The 16,463-nt window shown below is 40.1% G+C and overlaps 1 protein-coding gene across 2 annotated transcripts in view; it reads left to right on the top strand.

Annotated features, from left to right (window-relative positions):
- Positions 1 to 16,463, top strand: part of WWC2 (WW and C2 domain containing 2) — a 99,858-nt gene that overhangs the window by 39,226 nt on the left and 44,169 nt on the right. For both annotated transcript variants that reach the window (XM_032186397.1, XM_032186398.1), the window contains exons 3-4: positions 10,929 to 11,132; positions 12,145 to 12,221. In XM_032186397.1, coding sequence (XP_032042288.1) covers positions 10,929 to 11,132; positions 12,145 to 12,221 — 281 coding nt within the window. The remainder of the gene's footprint in view (positions 1 to 10,928; positions 11,133 to 12,144; positions 12,222 to 16,463) is intronic.

The following is a 16,463-nucleotide window of genomic DNA, read 5'->3' as shown; positions in this document are numbered from 1 at the left end:
TATTGTTACCTCTGGCCTTTTGTTCTGCCCCTGCAGTGTTTTTGCTTATACTGGCATGAATATTTGCATGGCCAGACAGTGAATCAGATCAGGGAGCTGATTCGAGTTGAAACTAATCTGGCACGGCGAAAAAAAAAGTTGCTGTTTGTTCTCCTTTCCACACCCCTGTTTATGCAAGGGAGGGAAGGTGACCCGGGAATATGAATGAACGTTCAGGTAGATGAGACAGGGGACAGCAGTTTCTTGCAGTAGCACTGGTTAAAGGCATTTTGAAACTACACCCCTGAACTTTCATCTGGTCTGTGCCCTGTGTGGGCTTGCCAGGAAGTAGTTTTGACTCTGAGGCTGTGATATCCAGGTGCAGTTCTTAAATGGTGGTGCCAGCTGCAGTAATCCTTGCTTACTCTGGTTCCTGCCCCATGTTGTGTCAGTGTGACCATGTAGGGAGCAAGGACGATGGGTGAGCATTCTGCTTCCTGAGGTGTGTGAGTTGTCACCCCCCTCCTCCACTTCCTTCCCCACTGCTGCTCAGCTTTTCTGACCTGGATCACTGCCTCGGATGTGTGTACACCAACAGCTGCAGAAAGGTGGCGGTGGGAGAAGGTAGGGTGGGAGTCCTTCTAGCTGGTGGAACTGGCTCACGCCTGGGAAACGGTCTGCAAAAGGGAACTCAAGTTTAAGGATGGCCACCACCACAGACATTCACCCTGTAGACATGCTTGTCTACAGATTTTAGGTGCAGAAGCCTGTGGGAAATGAGAGCTTCATTGAAATGAGTGAATTAGATTTAACTATATTGTTCCTCTTTTCTTCAATAAGTGAAGTTAGGAAGTTGAGTCAACATATTTATATGTAGGTGTTTTTTTTTCCTATTTCATCTGCAGATAGCATCAATTAGGAACTCTGTATTTGGCACGAAGAGGGAGGGATCGCTAAGAAACGATAACTGTTTGCACACTTCTAGGTTTCTTAGCACTTAGTGGTTGGCCAAGTATCTAAATATCTTCTATTTCAAGTACTGTGCTTTAGTCAGTTGGGATACAAAACAAAAGCCTAAAGTTTCAAGTAACACAGAGGTGAAATAGATAGGTAGCAGACCTGTTTTTATGAACGTCTTTATTTCCATGCTGTGTAAATAACACGTATGTACTTCCAAAATGATGGGCAGGGTTGTTGTGTTTTGTAATTCATTGGTGAAAATTGATGCTATGCAGATTTATACTTGGACTTTATTACTCAAATTTTGTGGATTCCCATTGCTATAAGCCACATTTTTTAGACCCTAGCTTTTTTCAGCAACTTCTACTTTGGGCTTAAATAAACAAATAGTAAATGTGTCATTTAGTATGACAGCAATTTGGGCTTTTTGTTGACGTCATACAGTGTTAAGCAACAGTTGCTGTAATTGACAGCAAGTTGAGAGAGCCGTGTTTTTTTGCTATGTGGGTTCTTTTTTTTCAGTTCTATAAGTGTGGTCATCACAGTTTAGCAATTGTTCAAAGTTTTTTCAACTTTTCCAGTTAACTAGAGAGTTCAACTTTATTAAAAATGCTTAGAATCACATTTTATGAAGTTTCTCAAAACAAACAAACGAAAACCTACTGTGAAAGGTAATTACGGTAAATTAACATTTGTTTTATCATGACTGAACTGATGAACTTCAGTGGATTTGTGGTTTTGGTGGAAGGAAGGGTGATAACTGAAATCCTTGCATGGATCTTTGTGATCATCAAGATTGTGCTTGAGCTGTAAACTTCCAGATTCATTTTACAGAGTCTGTGTCTCCTTGTGGTGAGTTTAATTTGTTTCTGGATGGGTCTAAATAACAGATCTCAGTATCTAAAGACAAGCAAAAGCAAAAAAAATAAATAAATAAATAGAAAAAGCTAGCAAGTATAGATACACAGGGATGAAAGAAATTTTATTTTCCTCAACATTGCTAAAGATATGAATGTACTATTAGCACTTACTATAATAATAGATTGAAGTGCTGAAATCCTGATTTGTTTTCTTAAATGCTTGAAACTTGAGAGATTACTTTGTAGTGTGACTAGTTGATTTCCATTATTAGTGTTAATGGTACTCAAGAAGCCTGTTTCCTGTACATTTGGGGAATTTACAGAGTTTGGGGAATAAAGTCCTGTTGTTCTAAACACTCTCTTTGTGAGACCTTGGCTTATCTGAAAGATTTCTACTTCTGGCTCAGCATGAATAGTCTGAGGGAATCATGGGCTGGAACAAGCTCTGCCATGCTTTCAGCACCTTACATGTTCCTAAATAACTCGTCCCCTTCCGGATTTATTTTCAGGCTGAGGAATAACCAGGCAGGAGGTTGTTTTCCTCATGGCATTGTTCTAGCCAACCTAGAAAACAGGTATTCTGCTGTGGGTAGGTTAGTGGCAAAGGTATTAGAAAGGAGCTGAGTGACAGTATTTAAAAGGTATGAATGGGAAGGAATAGCTACTCTTAGCCCAGTTGTATTTCAATTCATTGCATCTCCTTTTTTTTTTTTTTTTTTTTTTTTTTTTTTTTTTTTTTTTGTAACTCATTACTTTGTATTCTAAGTCTTTTTTGTTTTTTGTTTTTTGTTTTTTTTCTCCCTGCCCTCCACCCCTCTGCTCCCAGCACTTTTCTTCAAAGAAGAAGTTGAGCATCTACCTTCTCTGCTTCTGCAGCTCCTCCCTACTTAGTTTTAATTTTCCACTTTGGAAGCATGAATGCACATTTTGGTTCTTTCCCAGAGGCTGTTTTCTGCCACTGATTCCTCCGCAGAGAAAAAGAAAATTAAGTCAGAGTGATGCTAAAAGGTCAGGAAGCATGGAGTTACAGGGATTTGCGTCTACTTAGCTCAAGACGAGAATTCACTGAAGGTCTCTGCTTCCCCACTTGGTTTCCTTCCTTCTTAAAATTTCAAAGCCTAGCTTTCGCATACACTGTTTGACAGTCCTAACAATATTTTAACTACAGGTGCTCTTTTTCTTGCTGTAATCATAGAGGCTTTCATGCCATTTCATGCCTGTGTGGCTGGTTTATCTGTCACAAGGACTTTGTGGATACAGTGACACTTCTCCGTTCCAGCCTGGGACTGAAGTTGTACTTCATACACATATTGCCAGACCATATTCTTGGGCAAGGAAAGAATCTGAAAATCCCACCATGAGTCTGCAATTAGCACTAGCTTGAGAGAGTAGGATTGTGTATCTTGTAAGCGTGTACTGTTTGTTCCCACGGCACATCACTGTCTTTTAAGCAAGTGGTGCCATGCAGGCATTTGGGAAACAATTGTGAAGACTCCTTACTGTCAGCAGACACATGGTGAAAACCCAAGAGCAGTACATCTTATCTCAAATCTCATTTATAGGTTGCTATCTTCCCTGCCCCCTGGCTATAGAGAGTCCTATGTAATAAGAAGGGATTAGAGTAATCTGGTCTGTGCTGGCTACAGAAGGCAATGAAGGCTCTGGATTAAAGATGGTTTTAGCTGCTGACTTTTATGTAAAGACTATACGTGTTTTTTAGTGTTGTTTTTTTTTTTTTTTCTTTTTTCTTTCCCCTCATGTCATATTTCTGATAGCCACAGCAGTAGAACATTACCTGCCTACCTATGAGATAATGTCTATAGAACAAATGCTCAGAGTTTCTACTGCTCTCATCTCTAGGATGTATAAGCATATGCAGCCACAATGTCTAGAAGAAACTAAAGTGCCATAAGGATAACATGTTGCTCAGTATTTCTTAGTAAAAACCTCTGAATAAATATTTCTTGGAAATCTGCTCATGCTTGCACGGTAGAGCTGGAAAACATTCTCATTTTCTCTCATTTCTCAATTCAAGCACAGAATAATTTTATGGAAAAAGTGAAGAAGGCATCTGGAAGGGAGGAAGCATTGTTCTTGTGCGAGTTCTACGGCAGGAAACAAACTGTAGAGAGCTCAGTTCAAAGCATCCTCTGAATAACCTAATTTTCCTTCATGTCTCTCTTTAGAAGCCATATTCCATCTTATATAATGTGGTAGAATGTGATTTTCTTTGAGTATCCAGCAATGTTTTAGATCATTTTAAAGACGCTGCATATGTCACCTTGTTGGGCTGCACAGTCTTCTGCTTCTCTGTAATGTGCTGCTCTTTATTTTATGTACCTATTGAACAAATACATCAGTTTGAAACAACGCAATATTTCTTGACTTTGTCCTCAAATTTGCGGGTGCAAATTGCTTTTCTTATTGTTTGAGTTTGACTACAAAGTATACACAAAGTATTTTGAAAGGAGGGAAGTGAAGAGAAAAAGGAATAAGAAAAAAGTCTTTCAGAAAGCCTCTGGTATGTAAACAATGAAGCACATTCCTTACACTAGTCCGGGAACACTTTGTTATGCTCCCTGAAACCACTGCTAGTGCATTTGTTCCCTTGCTGTTGGTTAGGGTTTGCAGCTCAGTTACCTGCAATATTTGTTATGCCAGCTGAAGTACGATGAAGTAATATTTACACTCTTTTTTTCCCACCTGTACTTCTGTCTGATTGCAGGCAAAAAAATGGAGATTTGAGAGCCAGTTTGCTTATCAAGAAACACAGGATATACCCGTAGAATAAACATATCCATGGTGGTTACATAATGGTGTTTATAAAATTGCTTTCACCACCCACCATTAAGCTAGGTTGAATTGCCCTGTGATGGTTGGTATCAGACACCCGTGTTCCGCTCCTGATGTAATATATCAAAGGGTTGGTGGTGGTTTTGTGCCTGTGCCATCGTGAGGTGGTTGTGTGCGAGATACACTTGAAATCCCGGTTCTCTCTCACCACGGCTACCCCCGCTTTGGCTTCGCTGCAGCCGTTCTCCAGGGACTTGCCCTCAGCAGGCTGTGGGCTGTTTTCCAGCTGTCCCCTCCTTCTCAAACCACTTCTGTGGAACAGGACGTAACGCCACCGCAGCAGAGGCAGCGGGGACTATTCAAAGACCAAACTGGATTTACTTTAAACACTTTCTTCATCTGCTGTACTTCAGGAGAAACTCCAGGGATGGAGGAGTCCTGAACATAGTCAGTTACTGGGTTTGAGTTTTTGAGGCCTATGCTGCCCTCTTAAAGTTGGGATCTGTTTGGTTGGAGGTGGTAGTCACATAATTGGGATGCAAGATAACCAGAAATGCCAGGTGTGACAGCTATCCTTTCATCAGTTAACTTTTCAGGCAGAGAAACCGCCAGGACACGATACACTTGCTTTTATGTAATAGTTTTGGCTGAGCGAATATTTGGGTGGATTTAGTGTGTCAAATGGGCTTTGTGCTGGGTTGGGTGAACACCACAGACTGTGCAGAAGAGAACATGTGAATGTGCAGCGTGGTGGAGACAACATGGTGGAAACTCCCCCCAAAAAAGGGGGCTTCTATTGCAGCTACAGCTGTGACAGATGAGACTCCGCCTGCTCTAGCATGCCTGCTGCTGTACAGGTCTTGGGGCTTTGGTCTGCATTTCTACCCAGGTCAAGTAGTTTCACTTGAAATCCTGAAACCAGTTTCAAGTGAAAACCTGTACCAGAAAAGTGCAAATTCTGTCCCAGAGTGCTGAGATTCTGGTACCCTTACAAACTGGAGTACTACGGGCAAGTGATTAAACAGATGAGAGCTCTGTCATCTGGATGAGAAGTGTAATGTCGCAGCGTTGTCCCCACCTGCTCTGCATGTGTCCTTCTCAAGTAGCAGTCCAGAACCTCCGGCATTTTTTTGGTGGGGCCCTTTCGGAGTGATTGCTGTCTTAACTGTGGTGCCTGAAAGCAACCTGCCGGACTGAAGACAGCTTTCGTACAGGTCGTTCTAGAGCCAATTGACACTATTATTTTATTTGGCAAAGGGAGATGCTGGAAAAACTATTGCTTCCATGTATTGTTAATCCCGTAGTAAAACATCCAATTCTCTCATGTCTAGCAGTAGGGCGTCAGGGAGCCGTTCCCTTCCCTGTGGGATTTTCTAGTGGGATTTTAATTCCATGTATTTTAGAGAAATACGATCTACTGCTGATAAGGTGATAGTTTCCTTCTGTTGAAGTAGACTGTAAAAATTTGGCAGAGTGTCTGGGTAGCAGACAGAAACATAACATCTGACTATCTAATAATAATTAAAAAAAAAAAAAAAAAGCCTGCATATCCTGTGTGTCCTCTATATAATACATATCTTGTGTATAATTACATGGGGCAAGTTTAATATTATAGCTTGAAAAGCTTGGTTTATTTCTTTGGTTAGAACTCGCTTCAAGGGCAGTAAAGTCCTGGAATTTTGGCTCCGAGTGCTTGTTTGGGCCAGATCCTTCACTCGGTTTAAGTGCATCAAACCTGGCTGGCAGTGAGCCAGGAAGATTGTATTTCATTAATAGCAGGGTGATCAAAGCCAACGCAGCTCGATCTTCCACGCTGCAGGTCTGTGATAACTTCAGTGCTCGGGAACGTCCTTGGGTGGAGCATGCCATCCTGCTGCTTGTGCGGTTCCGCCCGTCCAGAACTTCCCCTCAGCCAGGGTAGTCGCTCAGATCATTAAAAATGGAAGGAAATAAACTGCTGGTTTGTAATTTTGAATAAATTACTTATCAACATACTTGCAGTAATTTATTTAAAGTTAAATTAATTGGTTTCAAATCGAGATCTCTTAATAGAATCAAGTAATTTTGATTCACAAATGGCTTTGCCAAATGATGTTAAAACCAAGTTACATCAGGAATGTGCAATGTAACTATTAGACATGTCCCCCCCCCCCCCGAATTCTGTTACTAGAGTTTATTATTTTGCGTTGTGATTGGACTGAGAAAGTTGATGTATATTTTTCTAAATTTAGTCACTGCTCTTGACAGAGCCTGATGTACTGCTCTTAGTTGTTTAAAGATCCATTTTAAGGAGATGCCTTTTGTTCATATCCAAGTTTATGCCACAGAAAATGATGAGCACTAAATCTTCATTTTCTCTGCAAGAAACAACTGAACTAGAACAACTGAACTAGTGAATTTAACTGGTGATGCTGAAAGGGTTGAGAGGGGTGATGCCCAGGGAGGTGGTTTGTCTGTTCTCCACTGATGATGATGGGAGGAAGTCCAGTTGGCATTTTCTAGAGCAGATATAACCATAGAGTTTCTTACAACTTTGTCTAGAACAGATATAAATCATGTAAGCCCTGTTGCAGTCACCAGTGGAAACACCTGTCTGCCCTAAAAAAAAGAATGGGCCTCTCTAAAGTTCGTTCTTCATCAGCTGTTGAATTATAAGGGTAGGAGACTGTTGGGGACTTATTTGTGGTTTAAATCCCACTGTATAGTTTAAAGAGAAAGGGTTTCACATCTCACTTCGAAACGTTCAGCAAGCTGTGCCCTCAGTACCATGCATGTAACTGCCCCAATAATACTGGTGTGTACAAATTTGACCCTAACAGCAGGTGCTTGAGACACCCTCTTTCAAGGAAAAAAAAAAAAAAAAAAAAAAAAAATCTTATCTTTCTGAGGCTTTGAGAACTATAAATATTTGTTTTTGAAAGGAGAACTCTGCCTTTTTCTTTTTTTTTTTTTTTTTTTAATTTACATGTGCTCAGATTACATGTGCTCCATGAACATACTTCTCACAGCGTAGCATTACAATACCAGAACTATTATCCATAGTTCTGTCAATGTGGTTTTTTTTCCCCCTCTGTGGGGTAGAAATGCTGATTACAGTTCAGATGACTGAAAATTATAAATGAACAAGTGTTCATGCTGCTACACAGACAAGTGTATATATATATGAACATCTTGCCAAACAAGTAATTTAATTTGGGGGGGGTTCCACTTCATCATATTTGAGAAGACGTGGAGTGAAAAATACTCTGGAGCCTTCTCTGCGTGGTGAAAGCTGACATCAGTATCAGTTCTGGGATAATGATCCCAATAACGCTTTGCCTTTTCCAGGATTATGTTTTTCTTGACTGAGCATTTGTTCTGGAATAAAATACCCACAGATAGACTTGGCTGAGCATGGTTTGGCCAGCCAATTTACCTTCCTGGGCAGTTACCCAAACCTCGGTGTGCTGAAGCTGCACTTCTTAAAAGGCAGGGTCACCTTTAGTTCATCTACGACTGTCTGAATAAAAGAAGTTAGGTCGTATCATCAGAGTTTTGTTTTGCACGTGCAGCTGTGAGAGGCAAAAAGAAAATGTATGGTCGTATTTGTCAGCAACAAAAAATCATCTGCTCTTGATCAGCTTTGTCCTTCTCTTGCAGTCACAAGGACAGGGCATCTGTAGGCCACATTTTAGGACTCTGCAGGCTACATTTGGTCTTTGGGCTGCATGTCGAGCAATCCTCACTTAAAACCTACAAGGCAATTACCTACAACACGCTCGAAGATGAGACCTTCCAATCTTGTAAGATTATTCAGTGGCTGCTGGTTGCACTCTTAAAACACAATCACATCATTACACTCTTCTAAAAAAGCAACATAACTGCATTTATCCTATTTGATCGCTGACCCATGAGAGTCCTGCTTCATGCTCTTCATCCCGCTTCACAAAGAAGGACACCTCTGGAAACAGGCACTTCTTATCTTGGGTAAATAACTGGGAATGTGGAGGTGCCTTAAAGCACAATGGCATTAAGTGGCCACAGATAGGGACATGTGTTGACTGTTTAGGAAAGAAAAGCTATTGATTTGCTTCTTTGTGCTCCTGATAGCTTTGTGGAAAAGAGCAGGTGGCTGTAAACACGATGTGTGCGGCTGCAGATAGAGGTAGTTTTTTGGAGAATGTTCATGTTGGGGTTATTGGGAAACCAACTGTGCATAAAGCTTCTCTATGTTAATCCTTTATGCACCACACTTGGGTTATGTGATTTATGCTCTCCATGCTTCCACTGTGTGCGTGTAGGAAATACGTTCCCACATATAAACACAAAAGCTTGACGTGTTTGTAAATGGTGGGGGGGTCACTAGCATGGGGTGGGGGTACATGAATTGGTTTGTTTGTCAGAGCATCAGGAATTACACAGACATTGTGGGTTTAGGATTCTACACAGTTGGTTCTGTGGGAAGCTTCTTTTATTTCCATATCTCTGGTTTATGGGATGTTAGCACCAAGAAGAGCTTTTGAAAACTGGTAGTTAGTTGTTATGAGAAATTGTTATTAACCAGAACCTGTCCTTATCAGCAGTTTAAAAAGTCTTTTCAGTGCTTAAAAGGGACTTGGAAAAAAGATGGAGAGCTACTTTTGACACAGATAGATAGTGATAGGGCAAGGGGGAATGGTTTTAAACTAAAAGAGGGAAGACTTGGATTAAAGGTCAGGAGGAAATTCTTCACTCAGAGGGTGGTGAGGCCCTGGCACAGGCTGCCCAGAGAAGCTGTGGCTGCCCCATCCCTGGAGGTGCTCAAGGCCAGGCTGGATGGGGCTTTGGGCAACCTGGGCTGGCGGGAGGTGTCCCTGCCCATGGCAGGGGGGTGGGACTGGCTGTGCTTTAAGGTCCCTTCCAACCCAAAGCATTCTACAATATGATATGAAAATGTGTAGTTGAGAGAGTGCCTGCTCCCCAGGAGAGCAGTTCAGGTAGGGGCTGGGGCAGTGGGGTGCTGCAGTTCTTTTCTCCCCTGTGTCTTCAGCCACACGGTCCCGTTCCCCTCTCCCACCCTGCCCCGGTGCTCACAGTGAACCAATTTAGGGAATCAAAGTGGCAGAAAACTTAAGCCAGAGAGTAACCTTTTCACCTGCTTTTTGAAAAATAAAAAACAACAACAACAAAAAAACGGAGTAAATACTTTGTGCTTAAATACCTTAGTACTGAATGTTATGTTTCTGTCAGTGTGGATCCACATAGATTTATAGCATGTAACTTAGAAAGAAAATGCCGTGTGGTGCCCAGCTTACATTCAACTTTCAAACTTTCCATGGCTACGCCTTACGAGAACACCAGTTTTTCTACTTGGTACAGCCTTAAAGAAAGAATATTCATTGGACAGCTTCCAAACGTGCTGGGCTAAGTCTGGAAATCTGAATGATAAGGTTGGACATTCAGCTTAGCTCTTCCGCTTTGCATGTTTAAAAAAAATAAATTAAAACCTGGTCCTCATTAGATTGATAATCACATGCTTTCTGTAGTATCTAGCACTGTCATGTGTCTGGTGGGTTTCTTGGTGCTTTCTATGCGAGTCTTACTTCTGTGTAGCTCCTTGAGTTAAAATGTTTCACGTAAAATCTTCCTAAAGGCCTGTTCCAACCTTTTTGGTTACATTACCTGGTAGTCAGTGGAAAGGAGGAGACTCTTCAGAAAGGCAGTTTGGTCCTGTGTATCTTAGGGACATGTCTTAAGTGGAACGACGTGCTGTTCCTCTCTTGCTGTTGACCGTAAATAAAGCAATGTTACATCGTCAGTTCAGTTGCAGTGGAAAAGCTAAACAGAAAGACTGCTTTCATAGAGGAAAAGGAGTGAGATAACCACAATAAAACATGAAAAGGAGATGGCTGCAAAAATTAATGAAGTGGGGGTTGTATTTGTGTTTGTTTTTATTTTTTTTAGTGCAATAGCTAAGAATAAGTTTCATTTTTTTCTTCAGAAATGCATTTAATTTTAAGGTGTCATTCGAAGAGTTTTTATTGATCCTATTATTTCCAAATGCTTGGATGCAGAAAATATGGGTGAAAAGTTTTCATATGTTTTAATTCAGTGTTGTGGGGCGTAAGAATGATCTACATAGAGCGTTACATATTGTGCACTAATAGCTAATTTTACAAGTGATCACTGAAGTACTGTTTCTGAAGCACACTATCGTGGCAAAGAGAAACTTAAATAAAACCGAGCATCTGCTTAGTAAGCAAAGCCAAGCTATGGTTTAGACTTCCAAAACTGTGGATTGCAAGCAGAGAAACAATTCAGTTGTGACCAGATTTCAGCATAAGTACCTTTAAATTCTTTCTTTTTCCTCCCATACAGAAACAACACAAATAGAAGATCCCAGGAAACAATGGAGGCAAGAGCAAGAGAGAATGTTAAAGGATTATCTTATGGTAGCCCAGGATGCTCTCAGTACTCAGAAAGAGCTGTACCAGGTGAAGGAACAGAGGCTAGCACTTGCACTGGATGAGTATGTACGGTTGAACGATGCCTACAAAGAAAAATCAAGCTCTCGTACAAGCTGTAAGTACAGTAGAAAATACAATGTAACCTCTTTGATCTGTGCCCTGCAGGAGATCGTGTTTCGCTTTAGGATGAGTTTTCAAGGTTTGCTATGAACACCTTGTACTTTGGCTTTTTTAAGAGATAGCATCCCTCCTTTTTTTTTTTTTTTTTTTTTTTTTTTAATATAAAGATATTCTGCTGGAAAGAACTCTCTTCTGTCCGATACAATTGAACTCCTTTGAGCCATGGTTTAGAGTAGTTGGCTCTGAACTCTATTTTGTCAAGCTGTTTGTCAGAAAAAAATTCTGCCAAATCTAGGTTCAAAGTAAATAGGATCTCCTGCACTTCATGGCTGCATACTGAAATGACCCCGCTGTGTGACAGGTACCTGCAGTAGACCAAAAAGAGAATTTGTTGCTGCTTCATGCAATAATCTTGCAACATGTATGAAGTGTTAAGGTGTGAGGCAGAGATACATGTTACAGTAGCAGACGAGGAATTAGCCTGTGGTGAAGTGCTCTCAGAAGCCTGTATTTGGTTTGTTGGCTAAATATCTCTCTTAGAAATGGATGGTGTGATAAAAGTAACATGTGCAGCTTGGGAAGAACTGAGCAGCAGACCTCTGAGACTTCTGAATTAAATCTTCTGCTTTCCAAAAACCTCCTTAGAAGCTACGCCTTCCACGAGGAGGTGATTGCATGATTTTGAGATGTCTCAGCTGGAAGAACAGGAACAGAAAGCAAGGGCTAGAAAGCCAGGGAAAATGAGATGCTTCTTATGGATTCTGCAATAGAATGAAGGAGGGAAGGTACAAAATAATGACAGAGGAAAGAAAGAGGGAAATTTTGATTGTTCGTTAATTATTGCCATGCTGCAATGCTGACTATCCTATAAAAGTATATATATTTGTAAAATATTATATGTTTTTTGGTACTTTGTAATTTTAGATCAATGTGGTTTTGTCAAGGAAAGGAGTAATTAGTGATTTAAACGTGCTTAAATATTTGTCCTTTTTTGTCTTTTAAAAAAGTGTTCTCAGGCTCCTCATCAAGCACAAAGTATGACCCTGACATTCTGAAGGCTGAAATCTCCACTACAAGATTAAGGGTGAGAGTTCTTAATTCATATTCATTTGTATTCTGTATGCAAACTTCCTGACTGTAGAATGCAAAGTTTGAACTAGCAGAGGTATCTTGTACCCCGATAGTGAAACCTCCTAATATTATGATTAAATATCAGTCAAGGGTTTTTAATGAATTGTAAGTGGATTTTTAAAGCTGTCTCAGCTACTTCTAGAGAACACACTTTGGTGAAACTTTGACAGATATTCTAACAAGATGTGGGTTTAAATAAATTTGAGGTCTATTTTCACTTCTATGCTCCTGCTTTTAAAAGGAAGAATAAAAATAATTAGGTGGAAATAAAGTAGTAGGCAAAGATGAGGTGCAACTATGTGACTTTTTACACAATCTTTCTTCTGCGAGAAATGGACCATTAGCTACATGAACTGCCTCACAAATATCTGTTGGTTTAAAAACTCACCAGTAATGGTGTAAAATTTTGCTTTGATTTGTCAAAATGGAACAGTTTAGGTCAAGATTGAAAATTATTCACTTTTTGAAATTGCTAACAAGCAAAAACATTATTTGGTCAGCTCCTTTCAGTATGATCAGTAACAGACTCGGTACAAAGAACTTTCATTCACAGGTTAGTCTCTAGTGAATTCATCTTGAATGAAGAGGAAATGGTGTGGAAGACATTTAAAATCCATATAGGGAATTCGTTTATTTAAGCTTTGGCGTATAGTGCTCAATGGATAACCTGGACTTCCTGTAGTTAGTAATGAAAAAAAATCAGATCAAACCATGCAGGATGAAAAAACAGCACCTCACAGCACAGTCCTTGAGCGAGGGCTGGGATACAGATTCTGCCTGAGCAGAGACAGCACAAGCGGTGCCAGTTACTCAGCTCCTCCATTGCCCCCTCCTGGCTTCTGCACAGAGCAGCACTTGCAGAAGCCTCAGAGACTTCGCTGAGAGTAATGAGTTATGATTAGGAGTCTAAACAATTCATGTTTAAATGGAGTTGTGGAAGATGGAATAGCTCATTAAAATTTAAAAATGATATAAATGAGAGATGGAGTTCACTGTAAAACCGGTGTCCAGATGTTGCCCTCCTGGCTGCTTGTACAGCCTGCCCTTCCTTAGAAATACCAGTCTGTAGTCCCTTATTTTTTAAGCAGAAGGGAAAGTTATTAGCGAGAAAACCCATTTCAGCAGTGAGGACATTGGAGAAAAATGTTGAAGGTTCAGAGGGAGAATCTATGACAATAGGACCCTGGCCAAGAACAAGATTGAAAAGACAAGGGCAGAGCTTCTCTCTGAAGCCAGCACAGCAGTAAAAGAGGTTCCCTGTTGGCAAGGGGACCGCTGGTGTATTTGGGAAATTAATGGTGGTGTTGAAGAACAAAACACATGGCCAAAAGTAAATACAGTCACCTAAGAGTCAGGGGAGAATACTTAAACGTGGTCCTATGCTCAGTTTTTCCTGTTACAATACTCTGGTCAGCTCCCAACTCAGAATGCACAAACACTGAATCACCTCTTGGCTACAGTTCTACAAATTGTCCATTCACTGGTGAGAGGCTAATGTGCTAATCACTAGAGCTAAGTTTTTGGAGGTGCCTCCCTCTCTTCATTGCTTGTTGGAGTCAATGTAAACCTAGCATCCTGCTGGTTCTCAACGCAAGGTTTAATGGCATTGCAAAGTCCAAGTTGCGTATGTGCCTAAAATAGGTGACCTGAATCTTGTCTGCAGAGTTTAGAGGGGTGCAGTCCAAGAATATCTGTATCAGCATAAAGTGTGCTGTCATCCAAACCCACTGGATATGAAAATCATTGAGATAACAAAAAGTGGAGCTCTGCGATGCTAGGGCTGAAAAGTGGTTTTCAAGGAAGATGGCAAGAGAGGTATGACTGCATTATATCATAGTTCACCCTTCTTTGAATGTTTGAGGATGCTTTGCTAATATTCAGCCTTTTGGCATTCTGCAGTACGTGCATGCATGGACTTAATGGGAAACAAAGTTAGTCATTAGCGAGCTGCAGGCCAGCTAGTTAGAATTTGCACATTGTTTAGTGAACCATTAGGTCAGATGTACTAAACCTGTTTCTCTCTCTCACGCTGGCTGAAGCTTACTGGCATCGTCAGGTTAATGGTGGCTGGAGGGGGGGAAACTCAGCATTCGAGGAAGTTCTGAAGTGGCTTTTGGCCTTTTCCTTGTTAGCTGGGCTTAATATATGCACACTTTTGGGTATGTGAATTGCCTAGCACACAATATGTCACGGAGAACACATGACAGAAATATGAGAGCAGGGACAAAAATTTGATGTGTGATCAAAGTCTGTTTTATGCATATGCAGCAAGTAGGGGATGAACCTTTATGAAATAACGAGATTTTTGTTGTTCCATTAAGTTTGAGTGCTGGGGGTTGAAGGGGTTAGCACAGAACCCTGATTGAAGATACAGTTAGGAGGAGCGAGCAAGAGGCCTGCCAGGTGCCTTAGGAAGATGTACAGAAGCAGTAGGAAGAGGGTGAAGGATAAAGCACGTGAAGAGTTGTAAAAAAGAGGGGATTATATAAAAGTTATGAAGGAGAAGGCGAGGAGCACAAGAATAGTTTAATGCGACTACAGTGCAGTAAACACGGAGTCTCTATTATCATGTAGGTCACGTCCTTCTATGATAACATACCTAACTCACATTTCTTGATAATGAAATGATGATGAATTGCAGAAGAGGACACTCAAAAGATGATCTTGAGAAAAATGGAAGGGCTTCTGAGAGATCCAGTTGAAAGTGAGCGTGCCTTCTGCAATTACTATAAATTCACATTTCAGATTTAAAAAAAAAAAAGTTCAGTCATTCTTCATTTCTTCAAAAAGTTGGGGCTTTTTTCATATTTTATACATTACTTTACCTGAAATCCAGTGGTGGTATGTTTGTTTTCTATAAACCTGACTGAAACTCTTGAGAGAAATTATTCTTGCAGTTTAATATTCTCGCTTAGTTCTCTGTTCTGCTTAACTGCAGGAAAGCGTCATGCTAGTCAGGGAAGAAATAGTTGAAGAGAGCTGAATGTGTAGTTAGTTAGGGACATTGCCAATTTATTACACTAAATATTCAGTATAGTGAAAATAAAAACAGTTTTCTGTCAATTAAAGCAACTAGTGATGATAGCTTCTAAAAGTCTGAGTGTAACCCCTAATAATCTAGGTAGCTGATTTGCTTTGGATAAAATGGAGATTGTAAGCATTTTATTTCTGTCAAGGAAAATGCATTAGCCAGAAGATACAAACTTGAATGCCAACGTGTCATTTACAAACCCATGTGTAGAAACACTCAAATCACTGATTATTTTAGACATAGGAAGCATTTGAAGTGTCTTTGAAAGCTACAGCAGCTGCTTCTCATGCTTTTCGTCACATTTATTGATTTGAAGAATAGCATGAAGTAGGACATCTAAAAGGAAATGCTTGCAAACGGTCTTGGAGATGTAATTTTGGAATTATTAAAGTGGTCAGAATTACTTATTTTAATACAGTCTGTTTTTCAAAATGCAGTTGAGCATCTGAAGACCTACATGAAAACAAGCAAGAGTTTCACAGTGATAGTGAGAGCAGAGGACTTCTAGCAGGCTTTTCCTTTTTTCACCTTACTGATTCAAGAGATTAAAAATAAATAAACATCTGGCTAGTATGTAGAGTGCAAGATGTAGAGGCAGATGTAGGTGTATAAATACCAAAATTTGGAAGTCCATGTTTCATGTACACATTTCTGTCTCTGTGTGTGCTGAGGATGAATTTTAATTTATGTTAGAAGTACGCTGCTTTATGGGTAGTCCAGAAACTTTGTTTTAGTGTGTTTGGGAAGGGTGACATTAACAAATAAAAAACAACCCTTCATTTAATTTTTAATATAATCTTGGTTCATAAATATTTTGTAGTGTACTCATCTGCTAGCCTCTGGAAGAGCAATATTAGGGTTAAAAAGCAATTGAGCATGCAAATTTAGAGAAAGCAGGGAATGTTTTGCCAAAAACACATCTATTGAATAGATGCATATATTTGTGATCCAAATGTGCTTAATTAATGTTGTTTTGGAATTAAATGAATGTGAATTTTTTTCATAGGGACCCAATGCTTGTAAAGCTTTCTAAGAAAGGATAATTCATAGAAAACAAGGAGAGTCCACACTTTGTCTTTTACTGTGCAAATGACTTGAGAGCTTCCTGGAATGAAAAAGTGAAAATATAATAAGCTTAAAAATAAACAGGAATGTCCCTGTAGG

The sequence above is a fragment of the Aythya fuligula genome, chromosome 4, assembly GCF_009819795.1.
Source record: "Aythya fuligula isolate bAytFul2 chromosome 4, bAytFul2.pri, whole genome shotgun sequence".
Classification (NCBI taxonomy): Eukaryota; Metazoa; Chordata; class Aves; order Anseriformes; family Anatidae; genus Aythya; species Aythya fuligula.
This window is presented reverse-complemented; position numbering and strand designations above follow the sequence as displayed.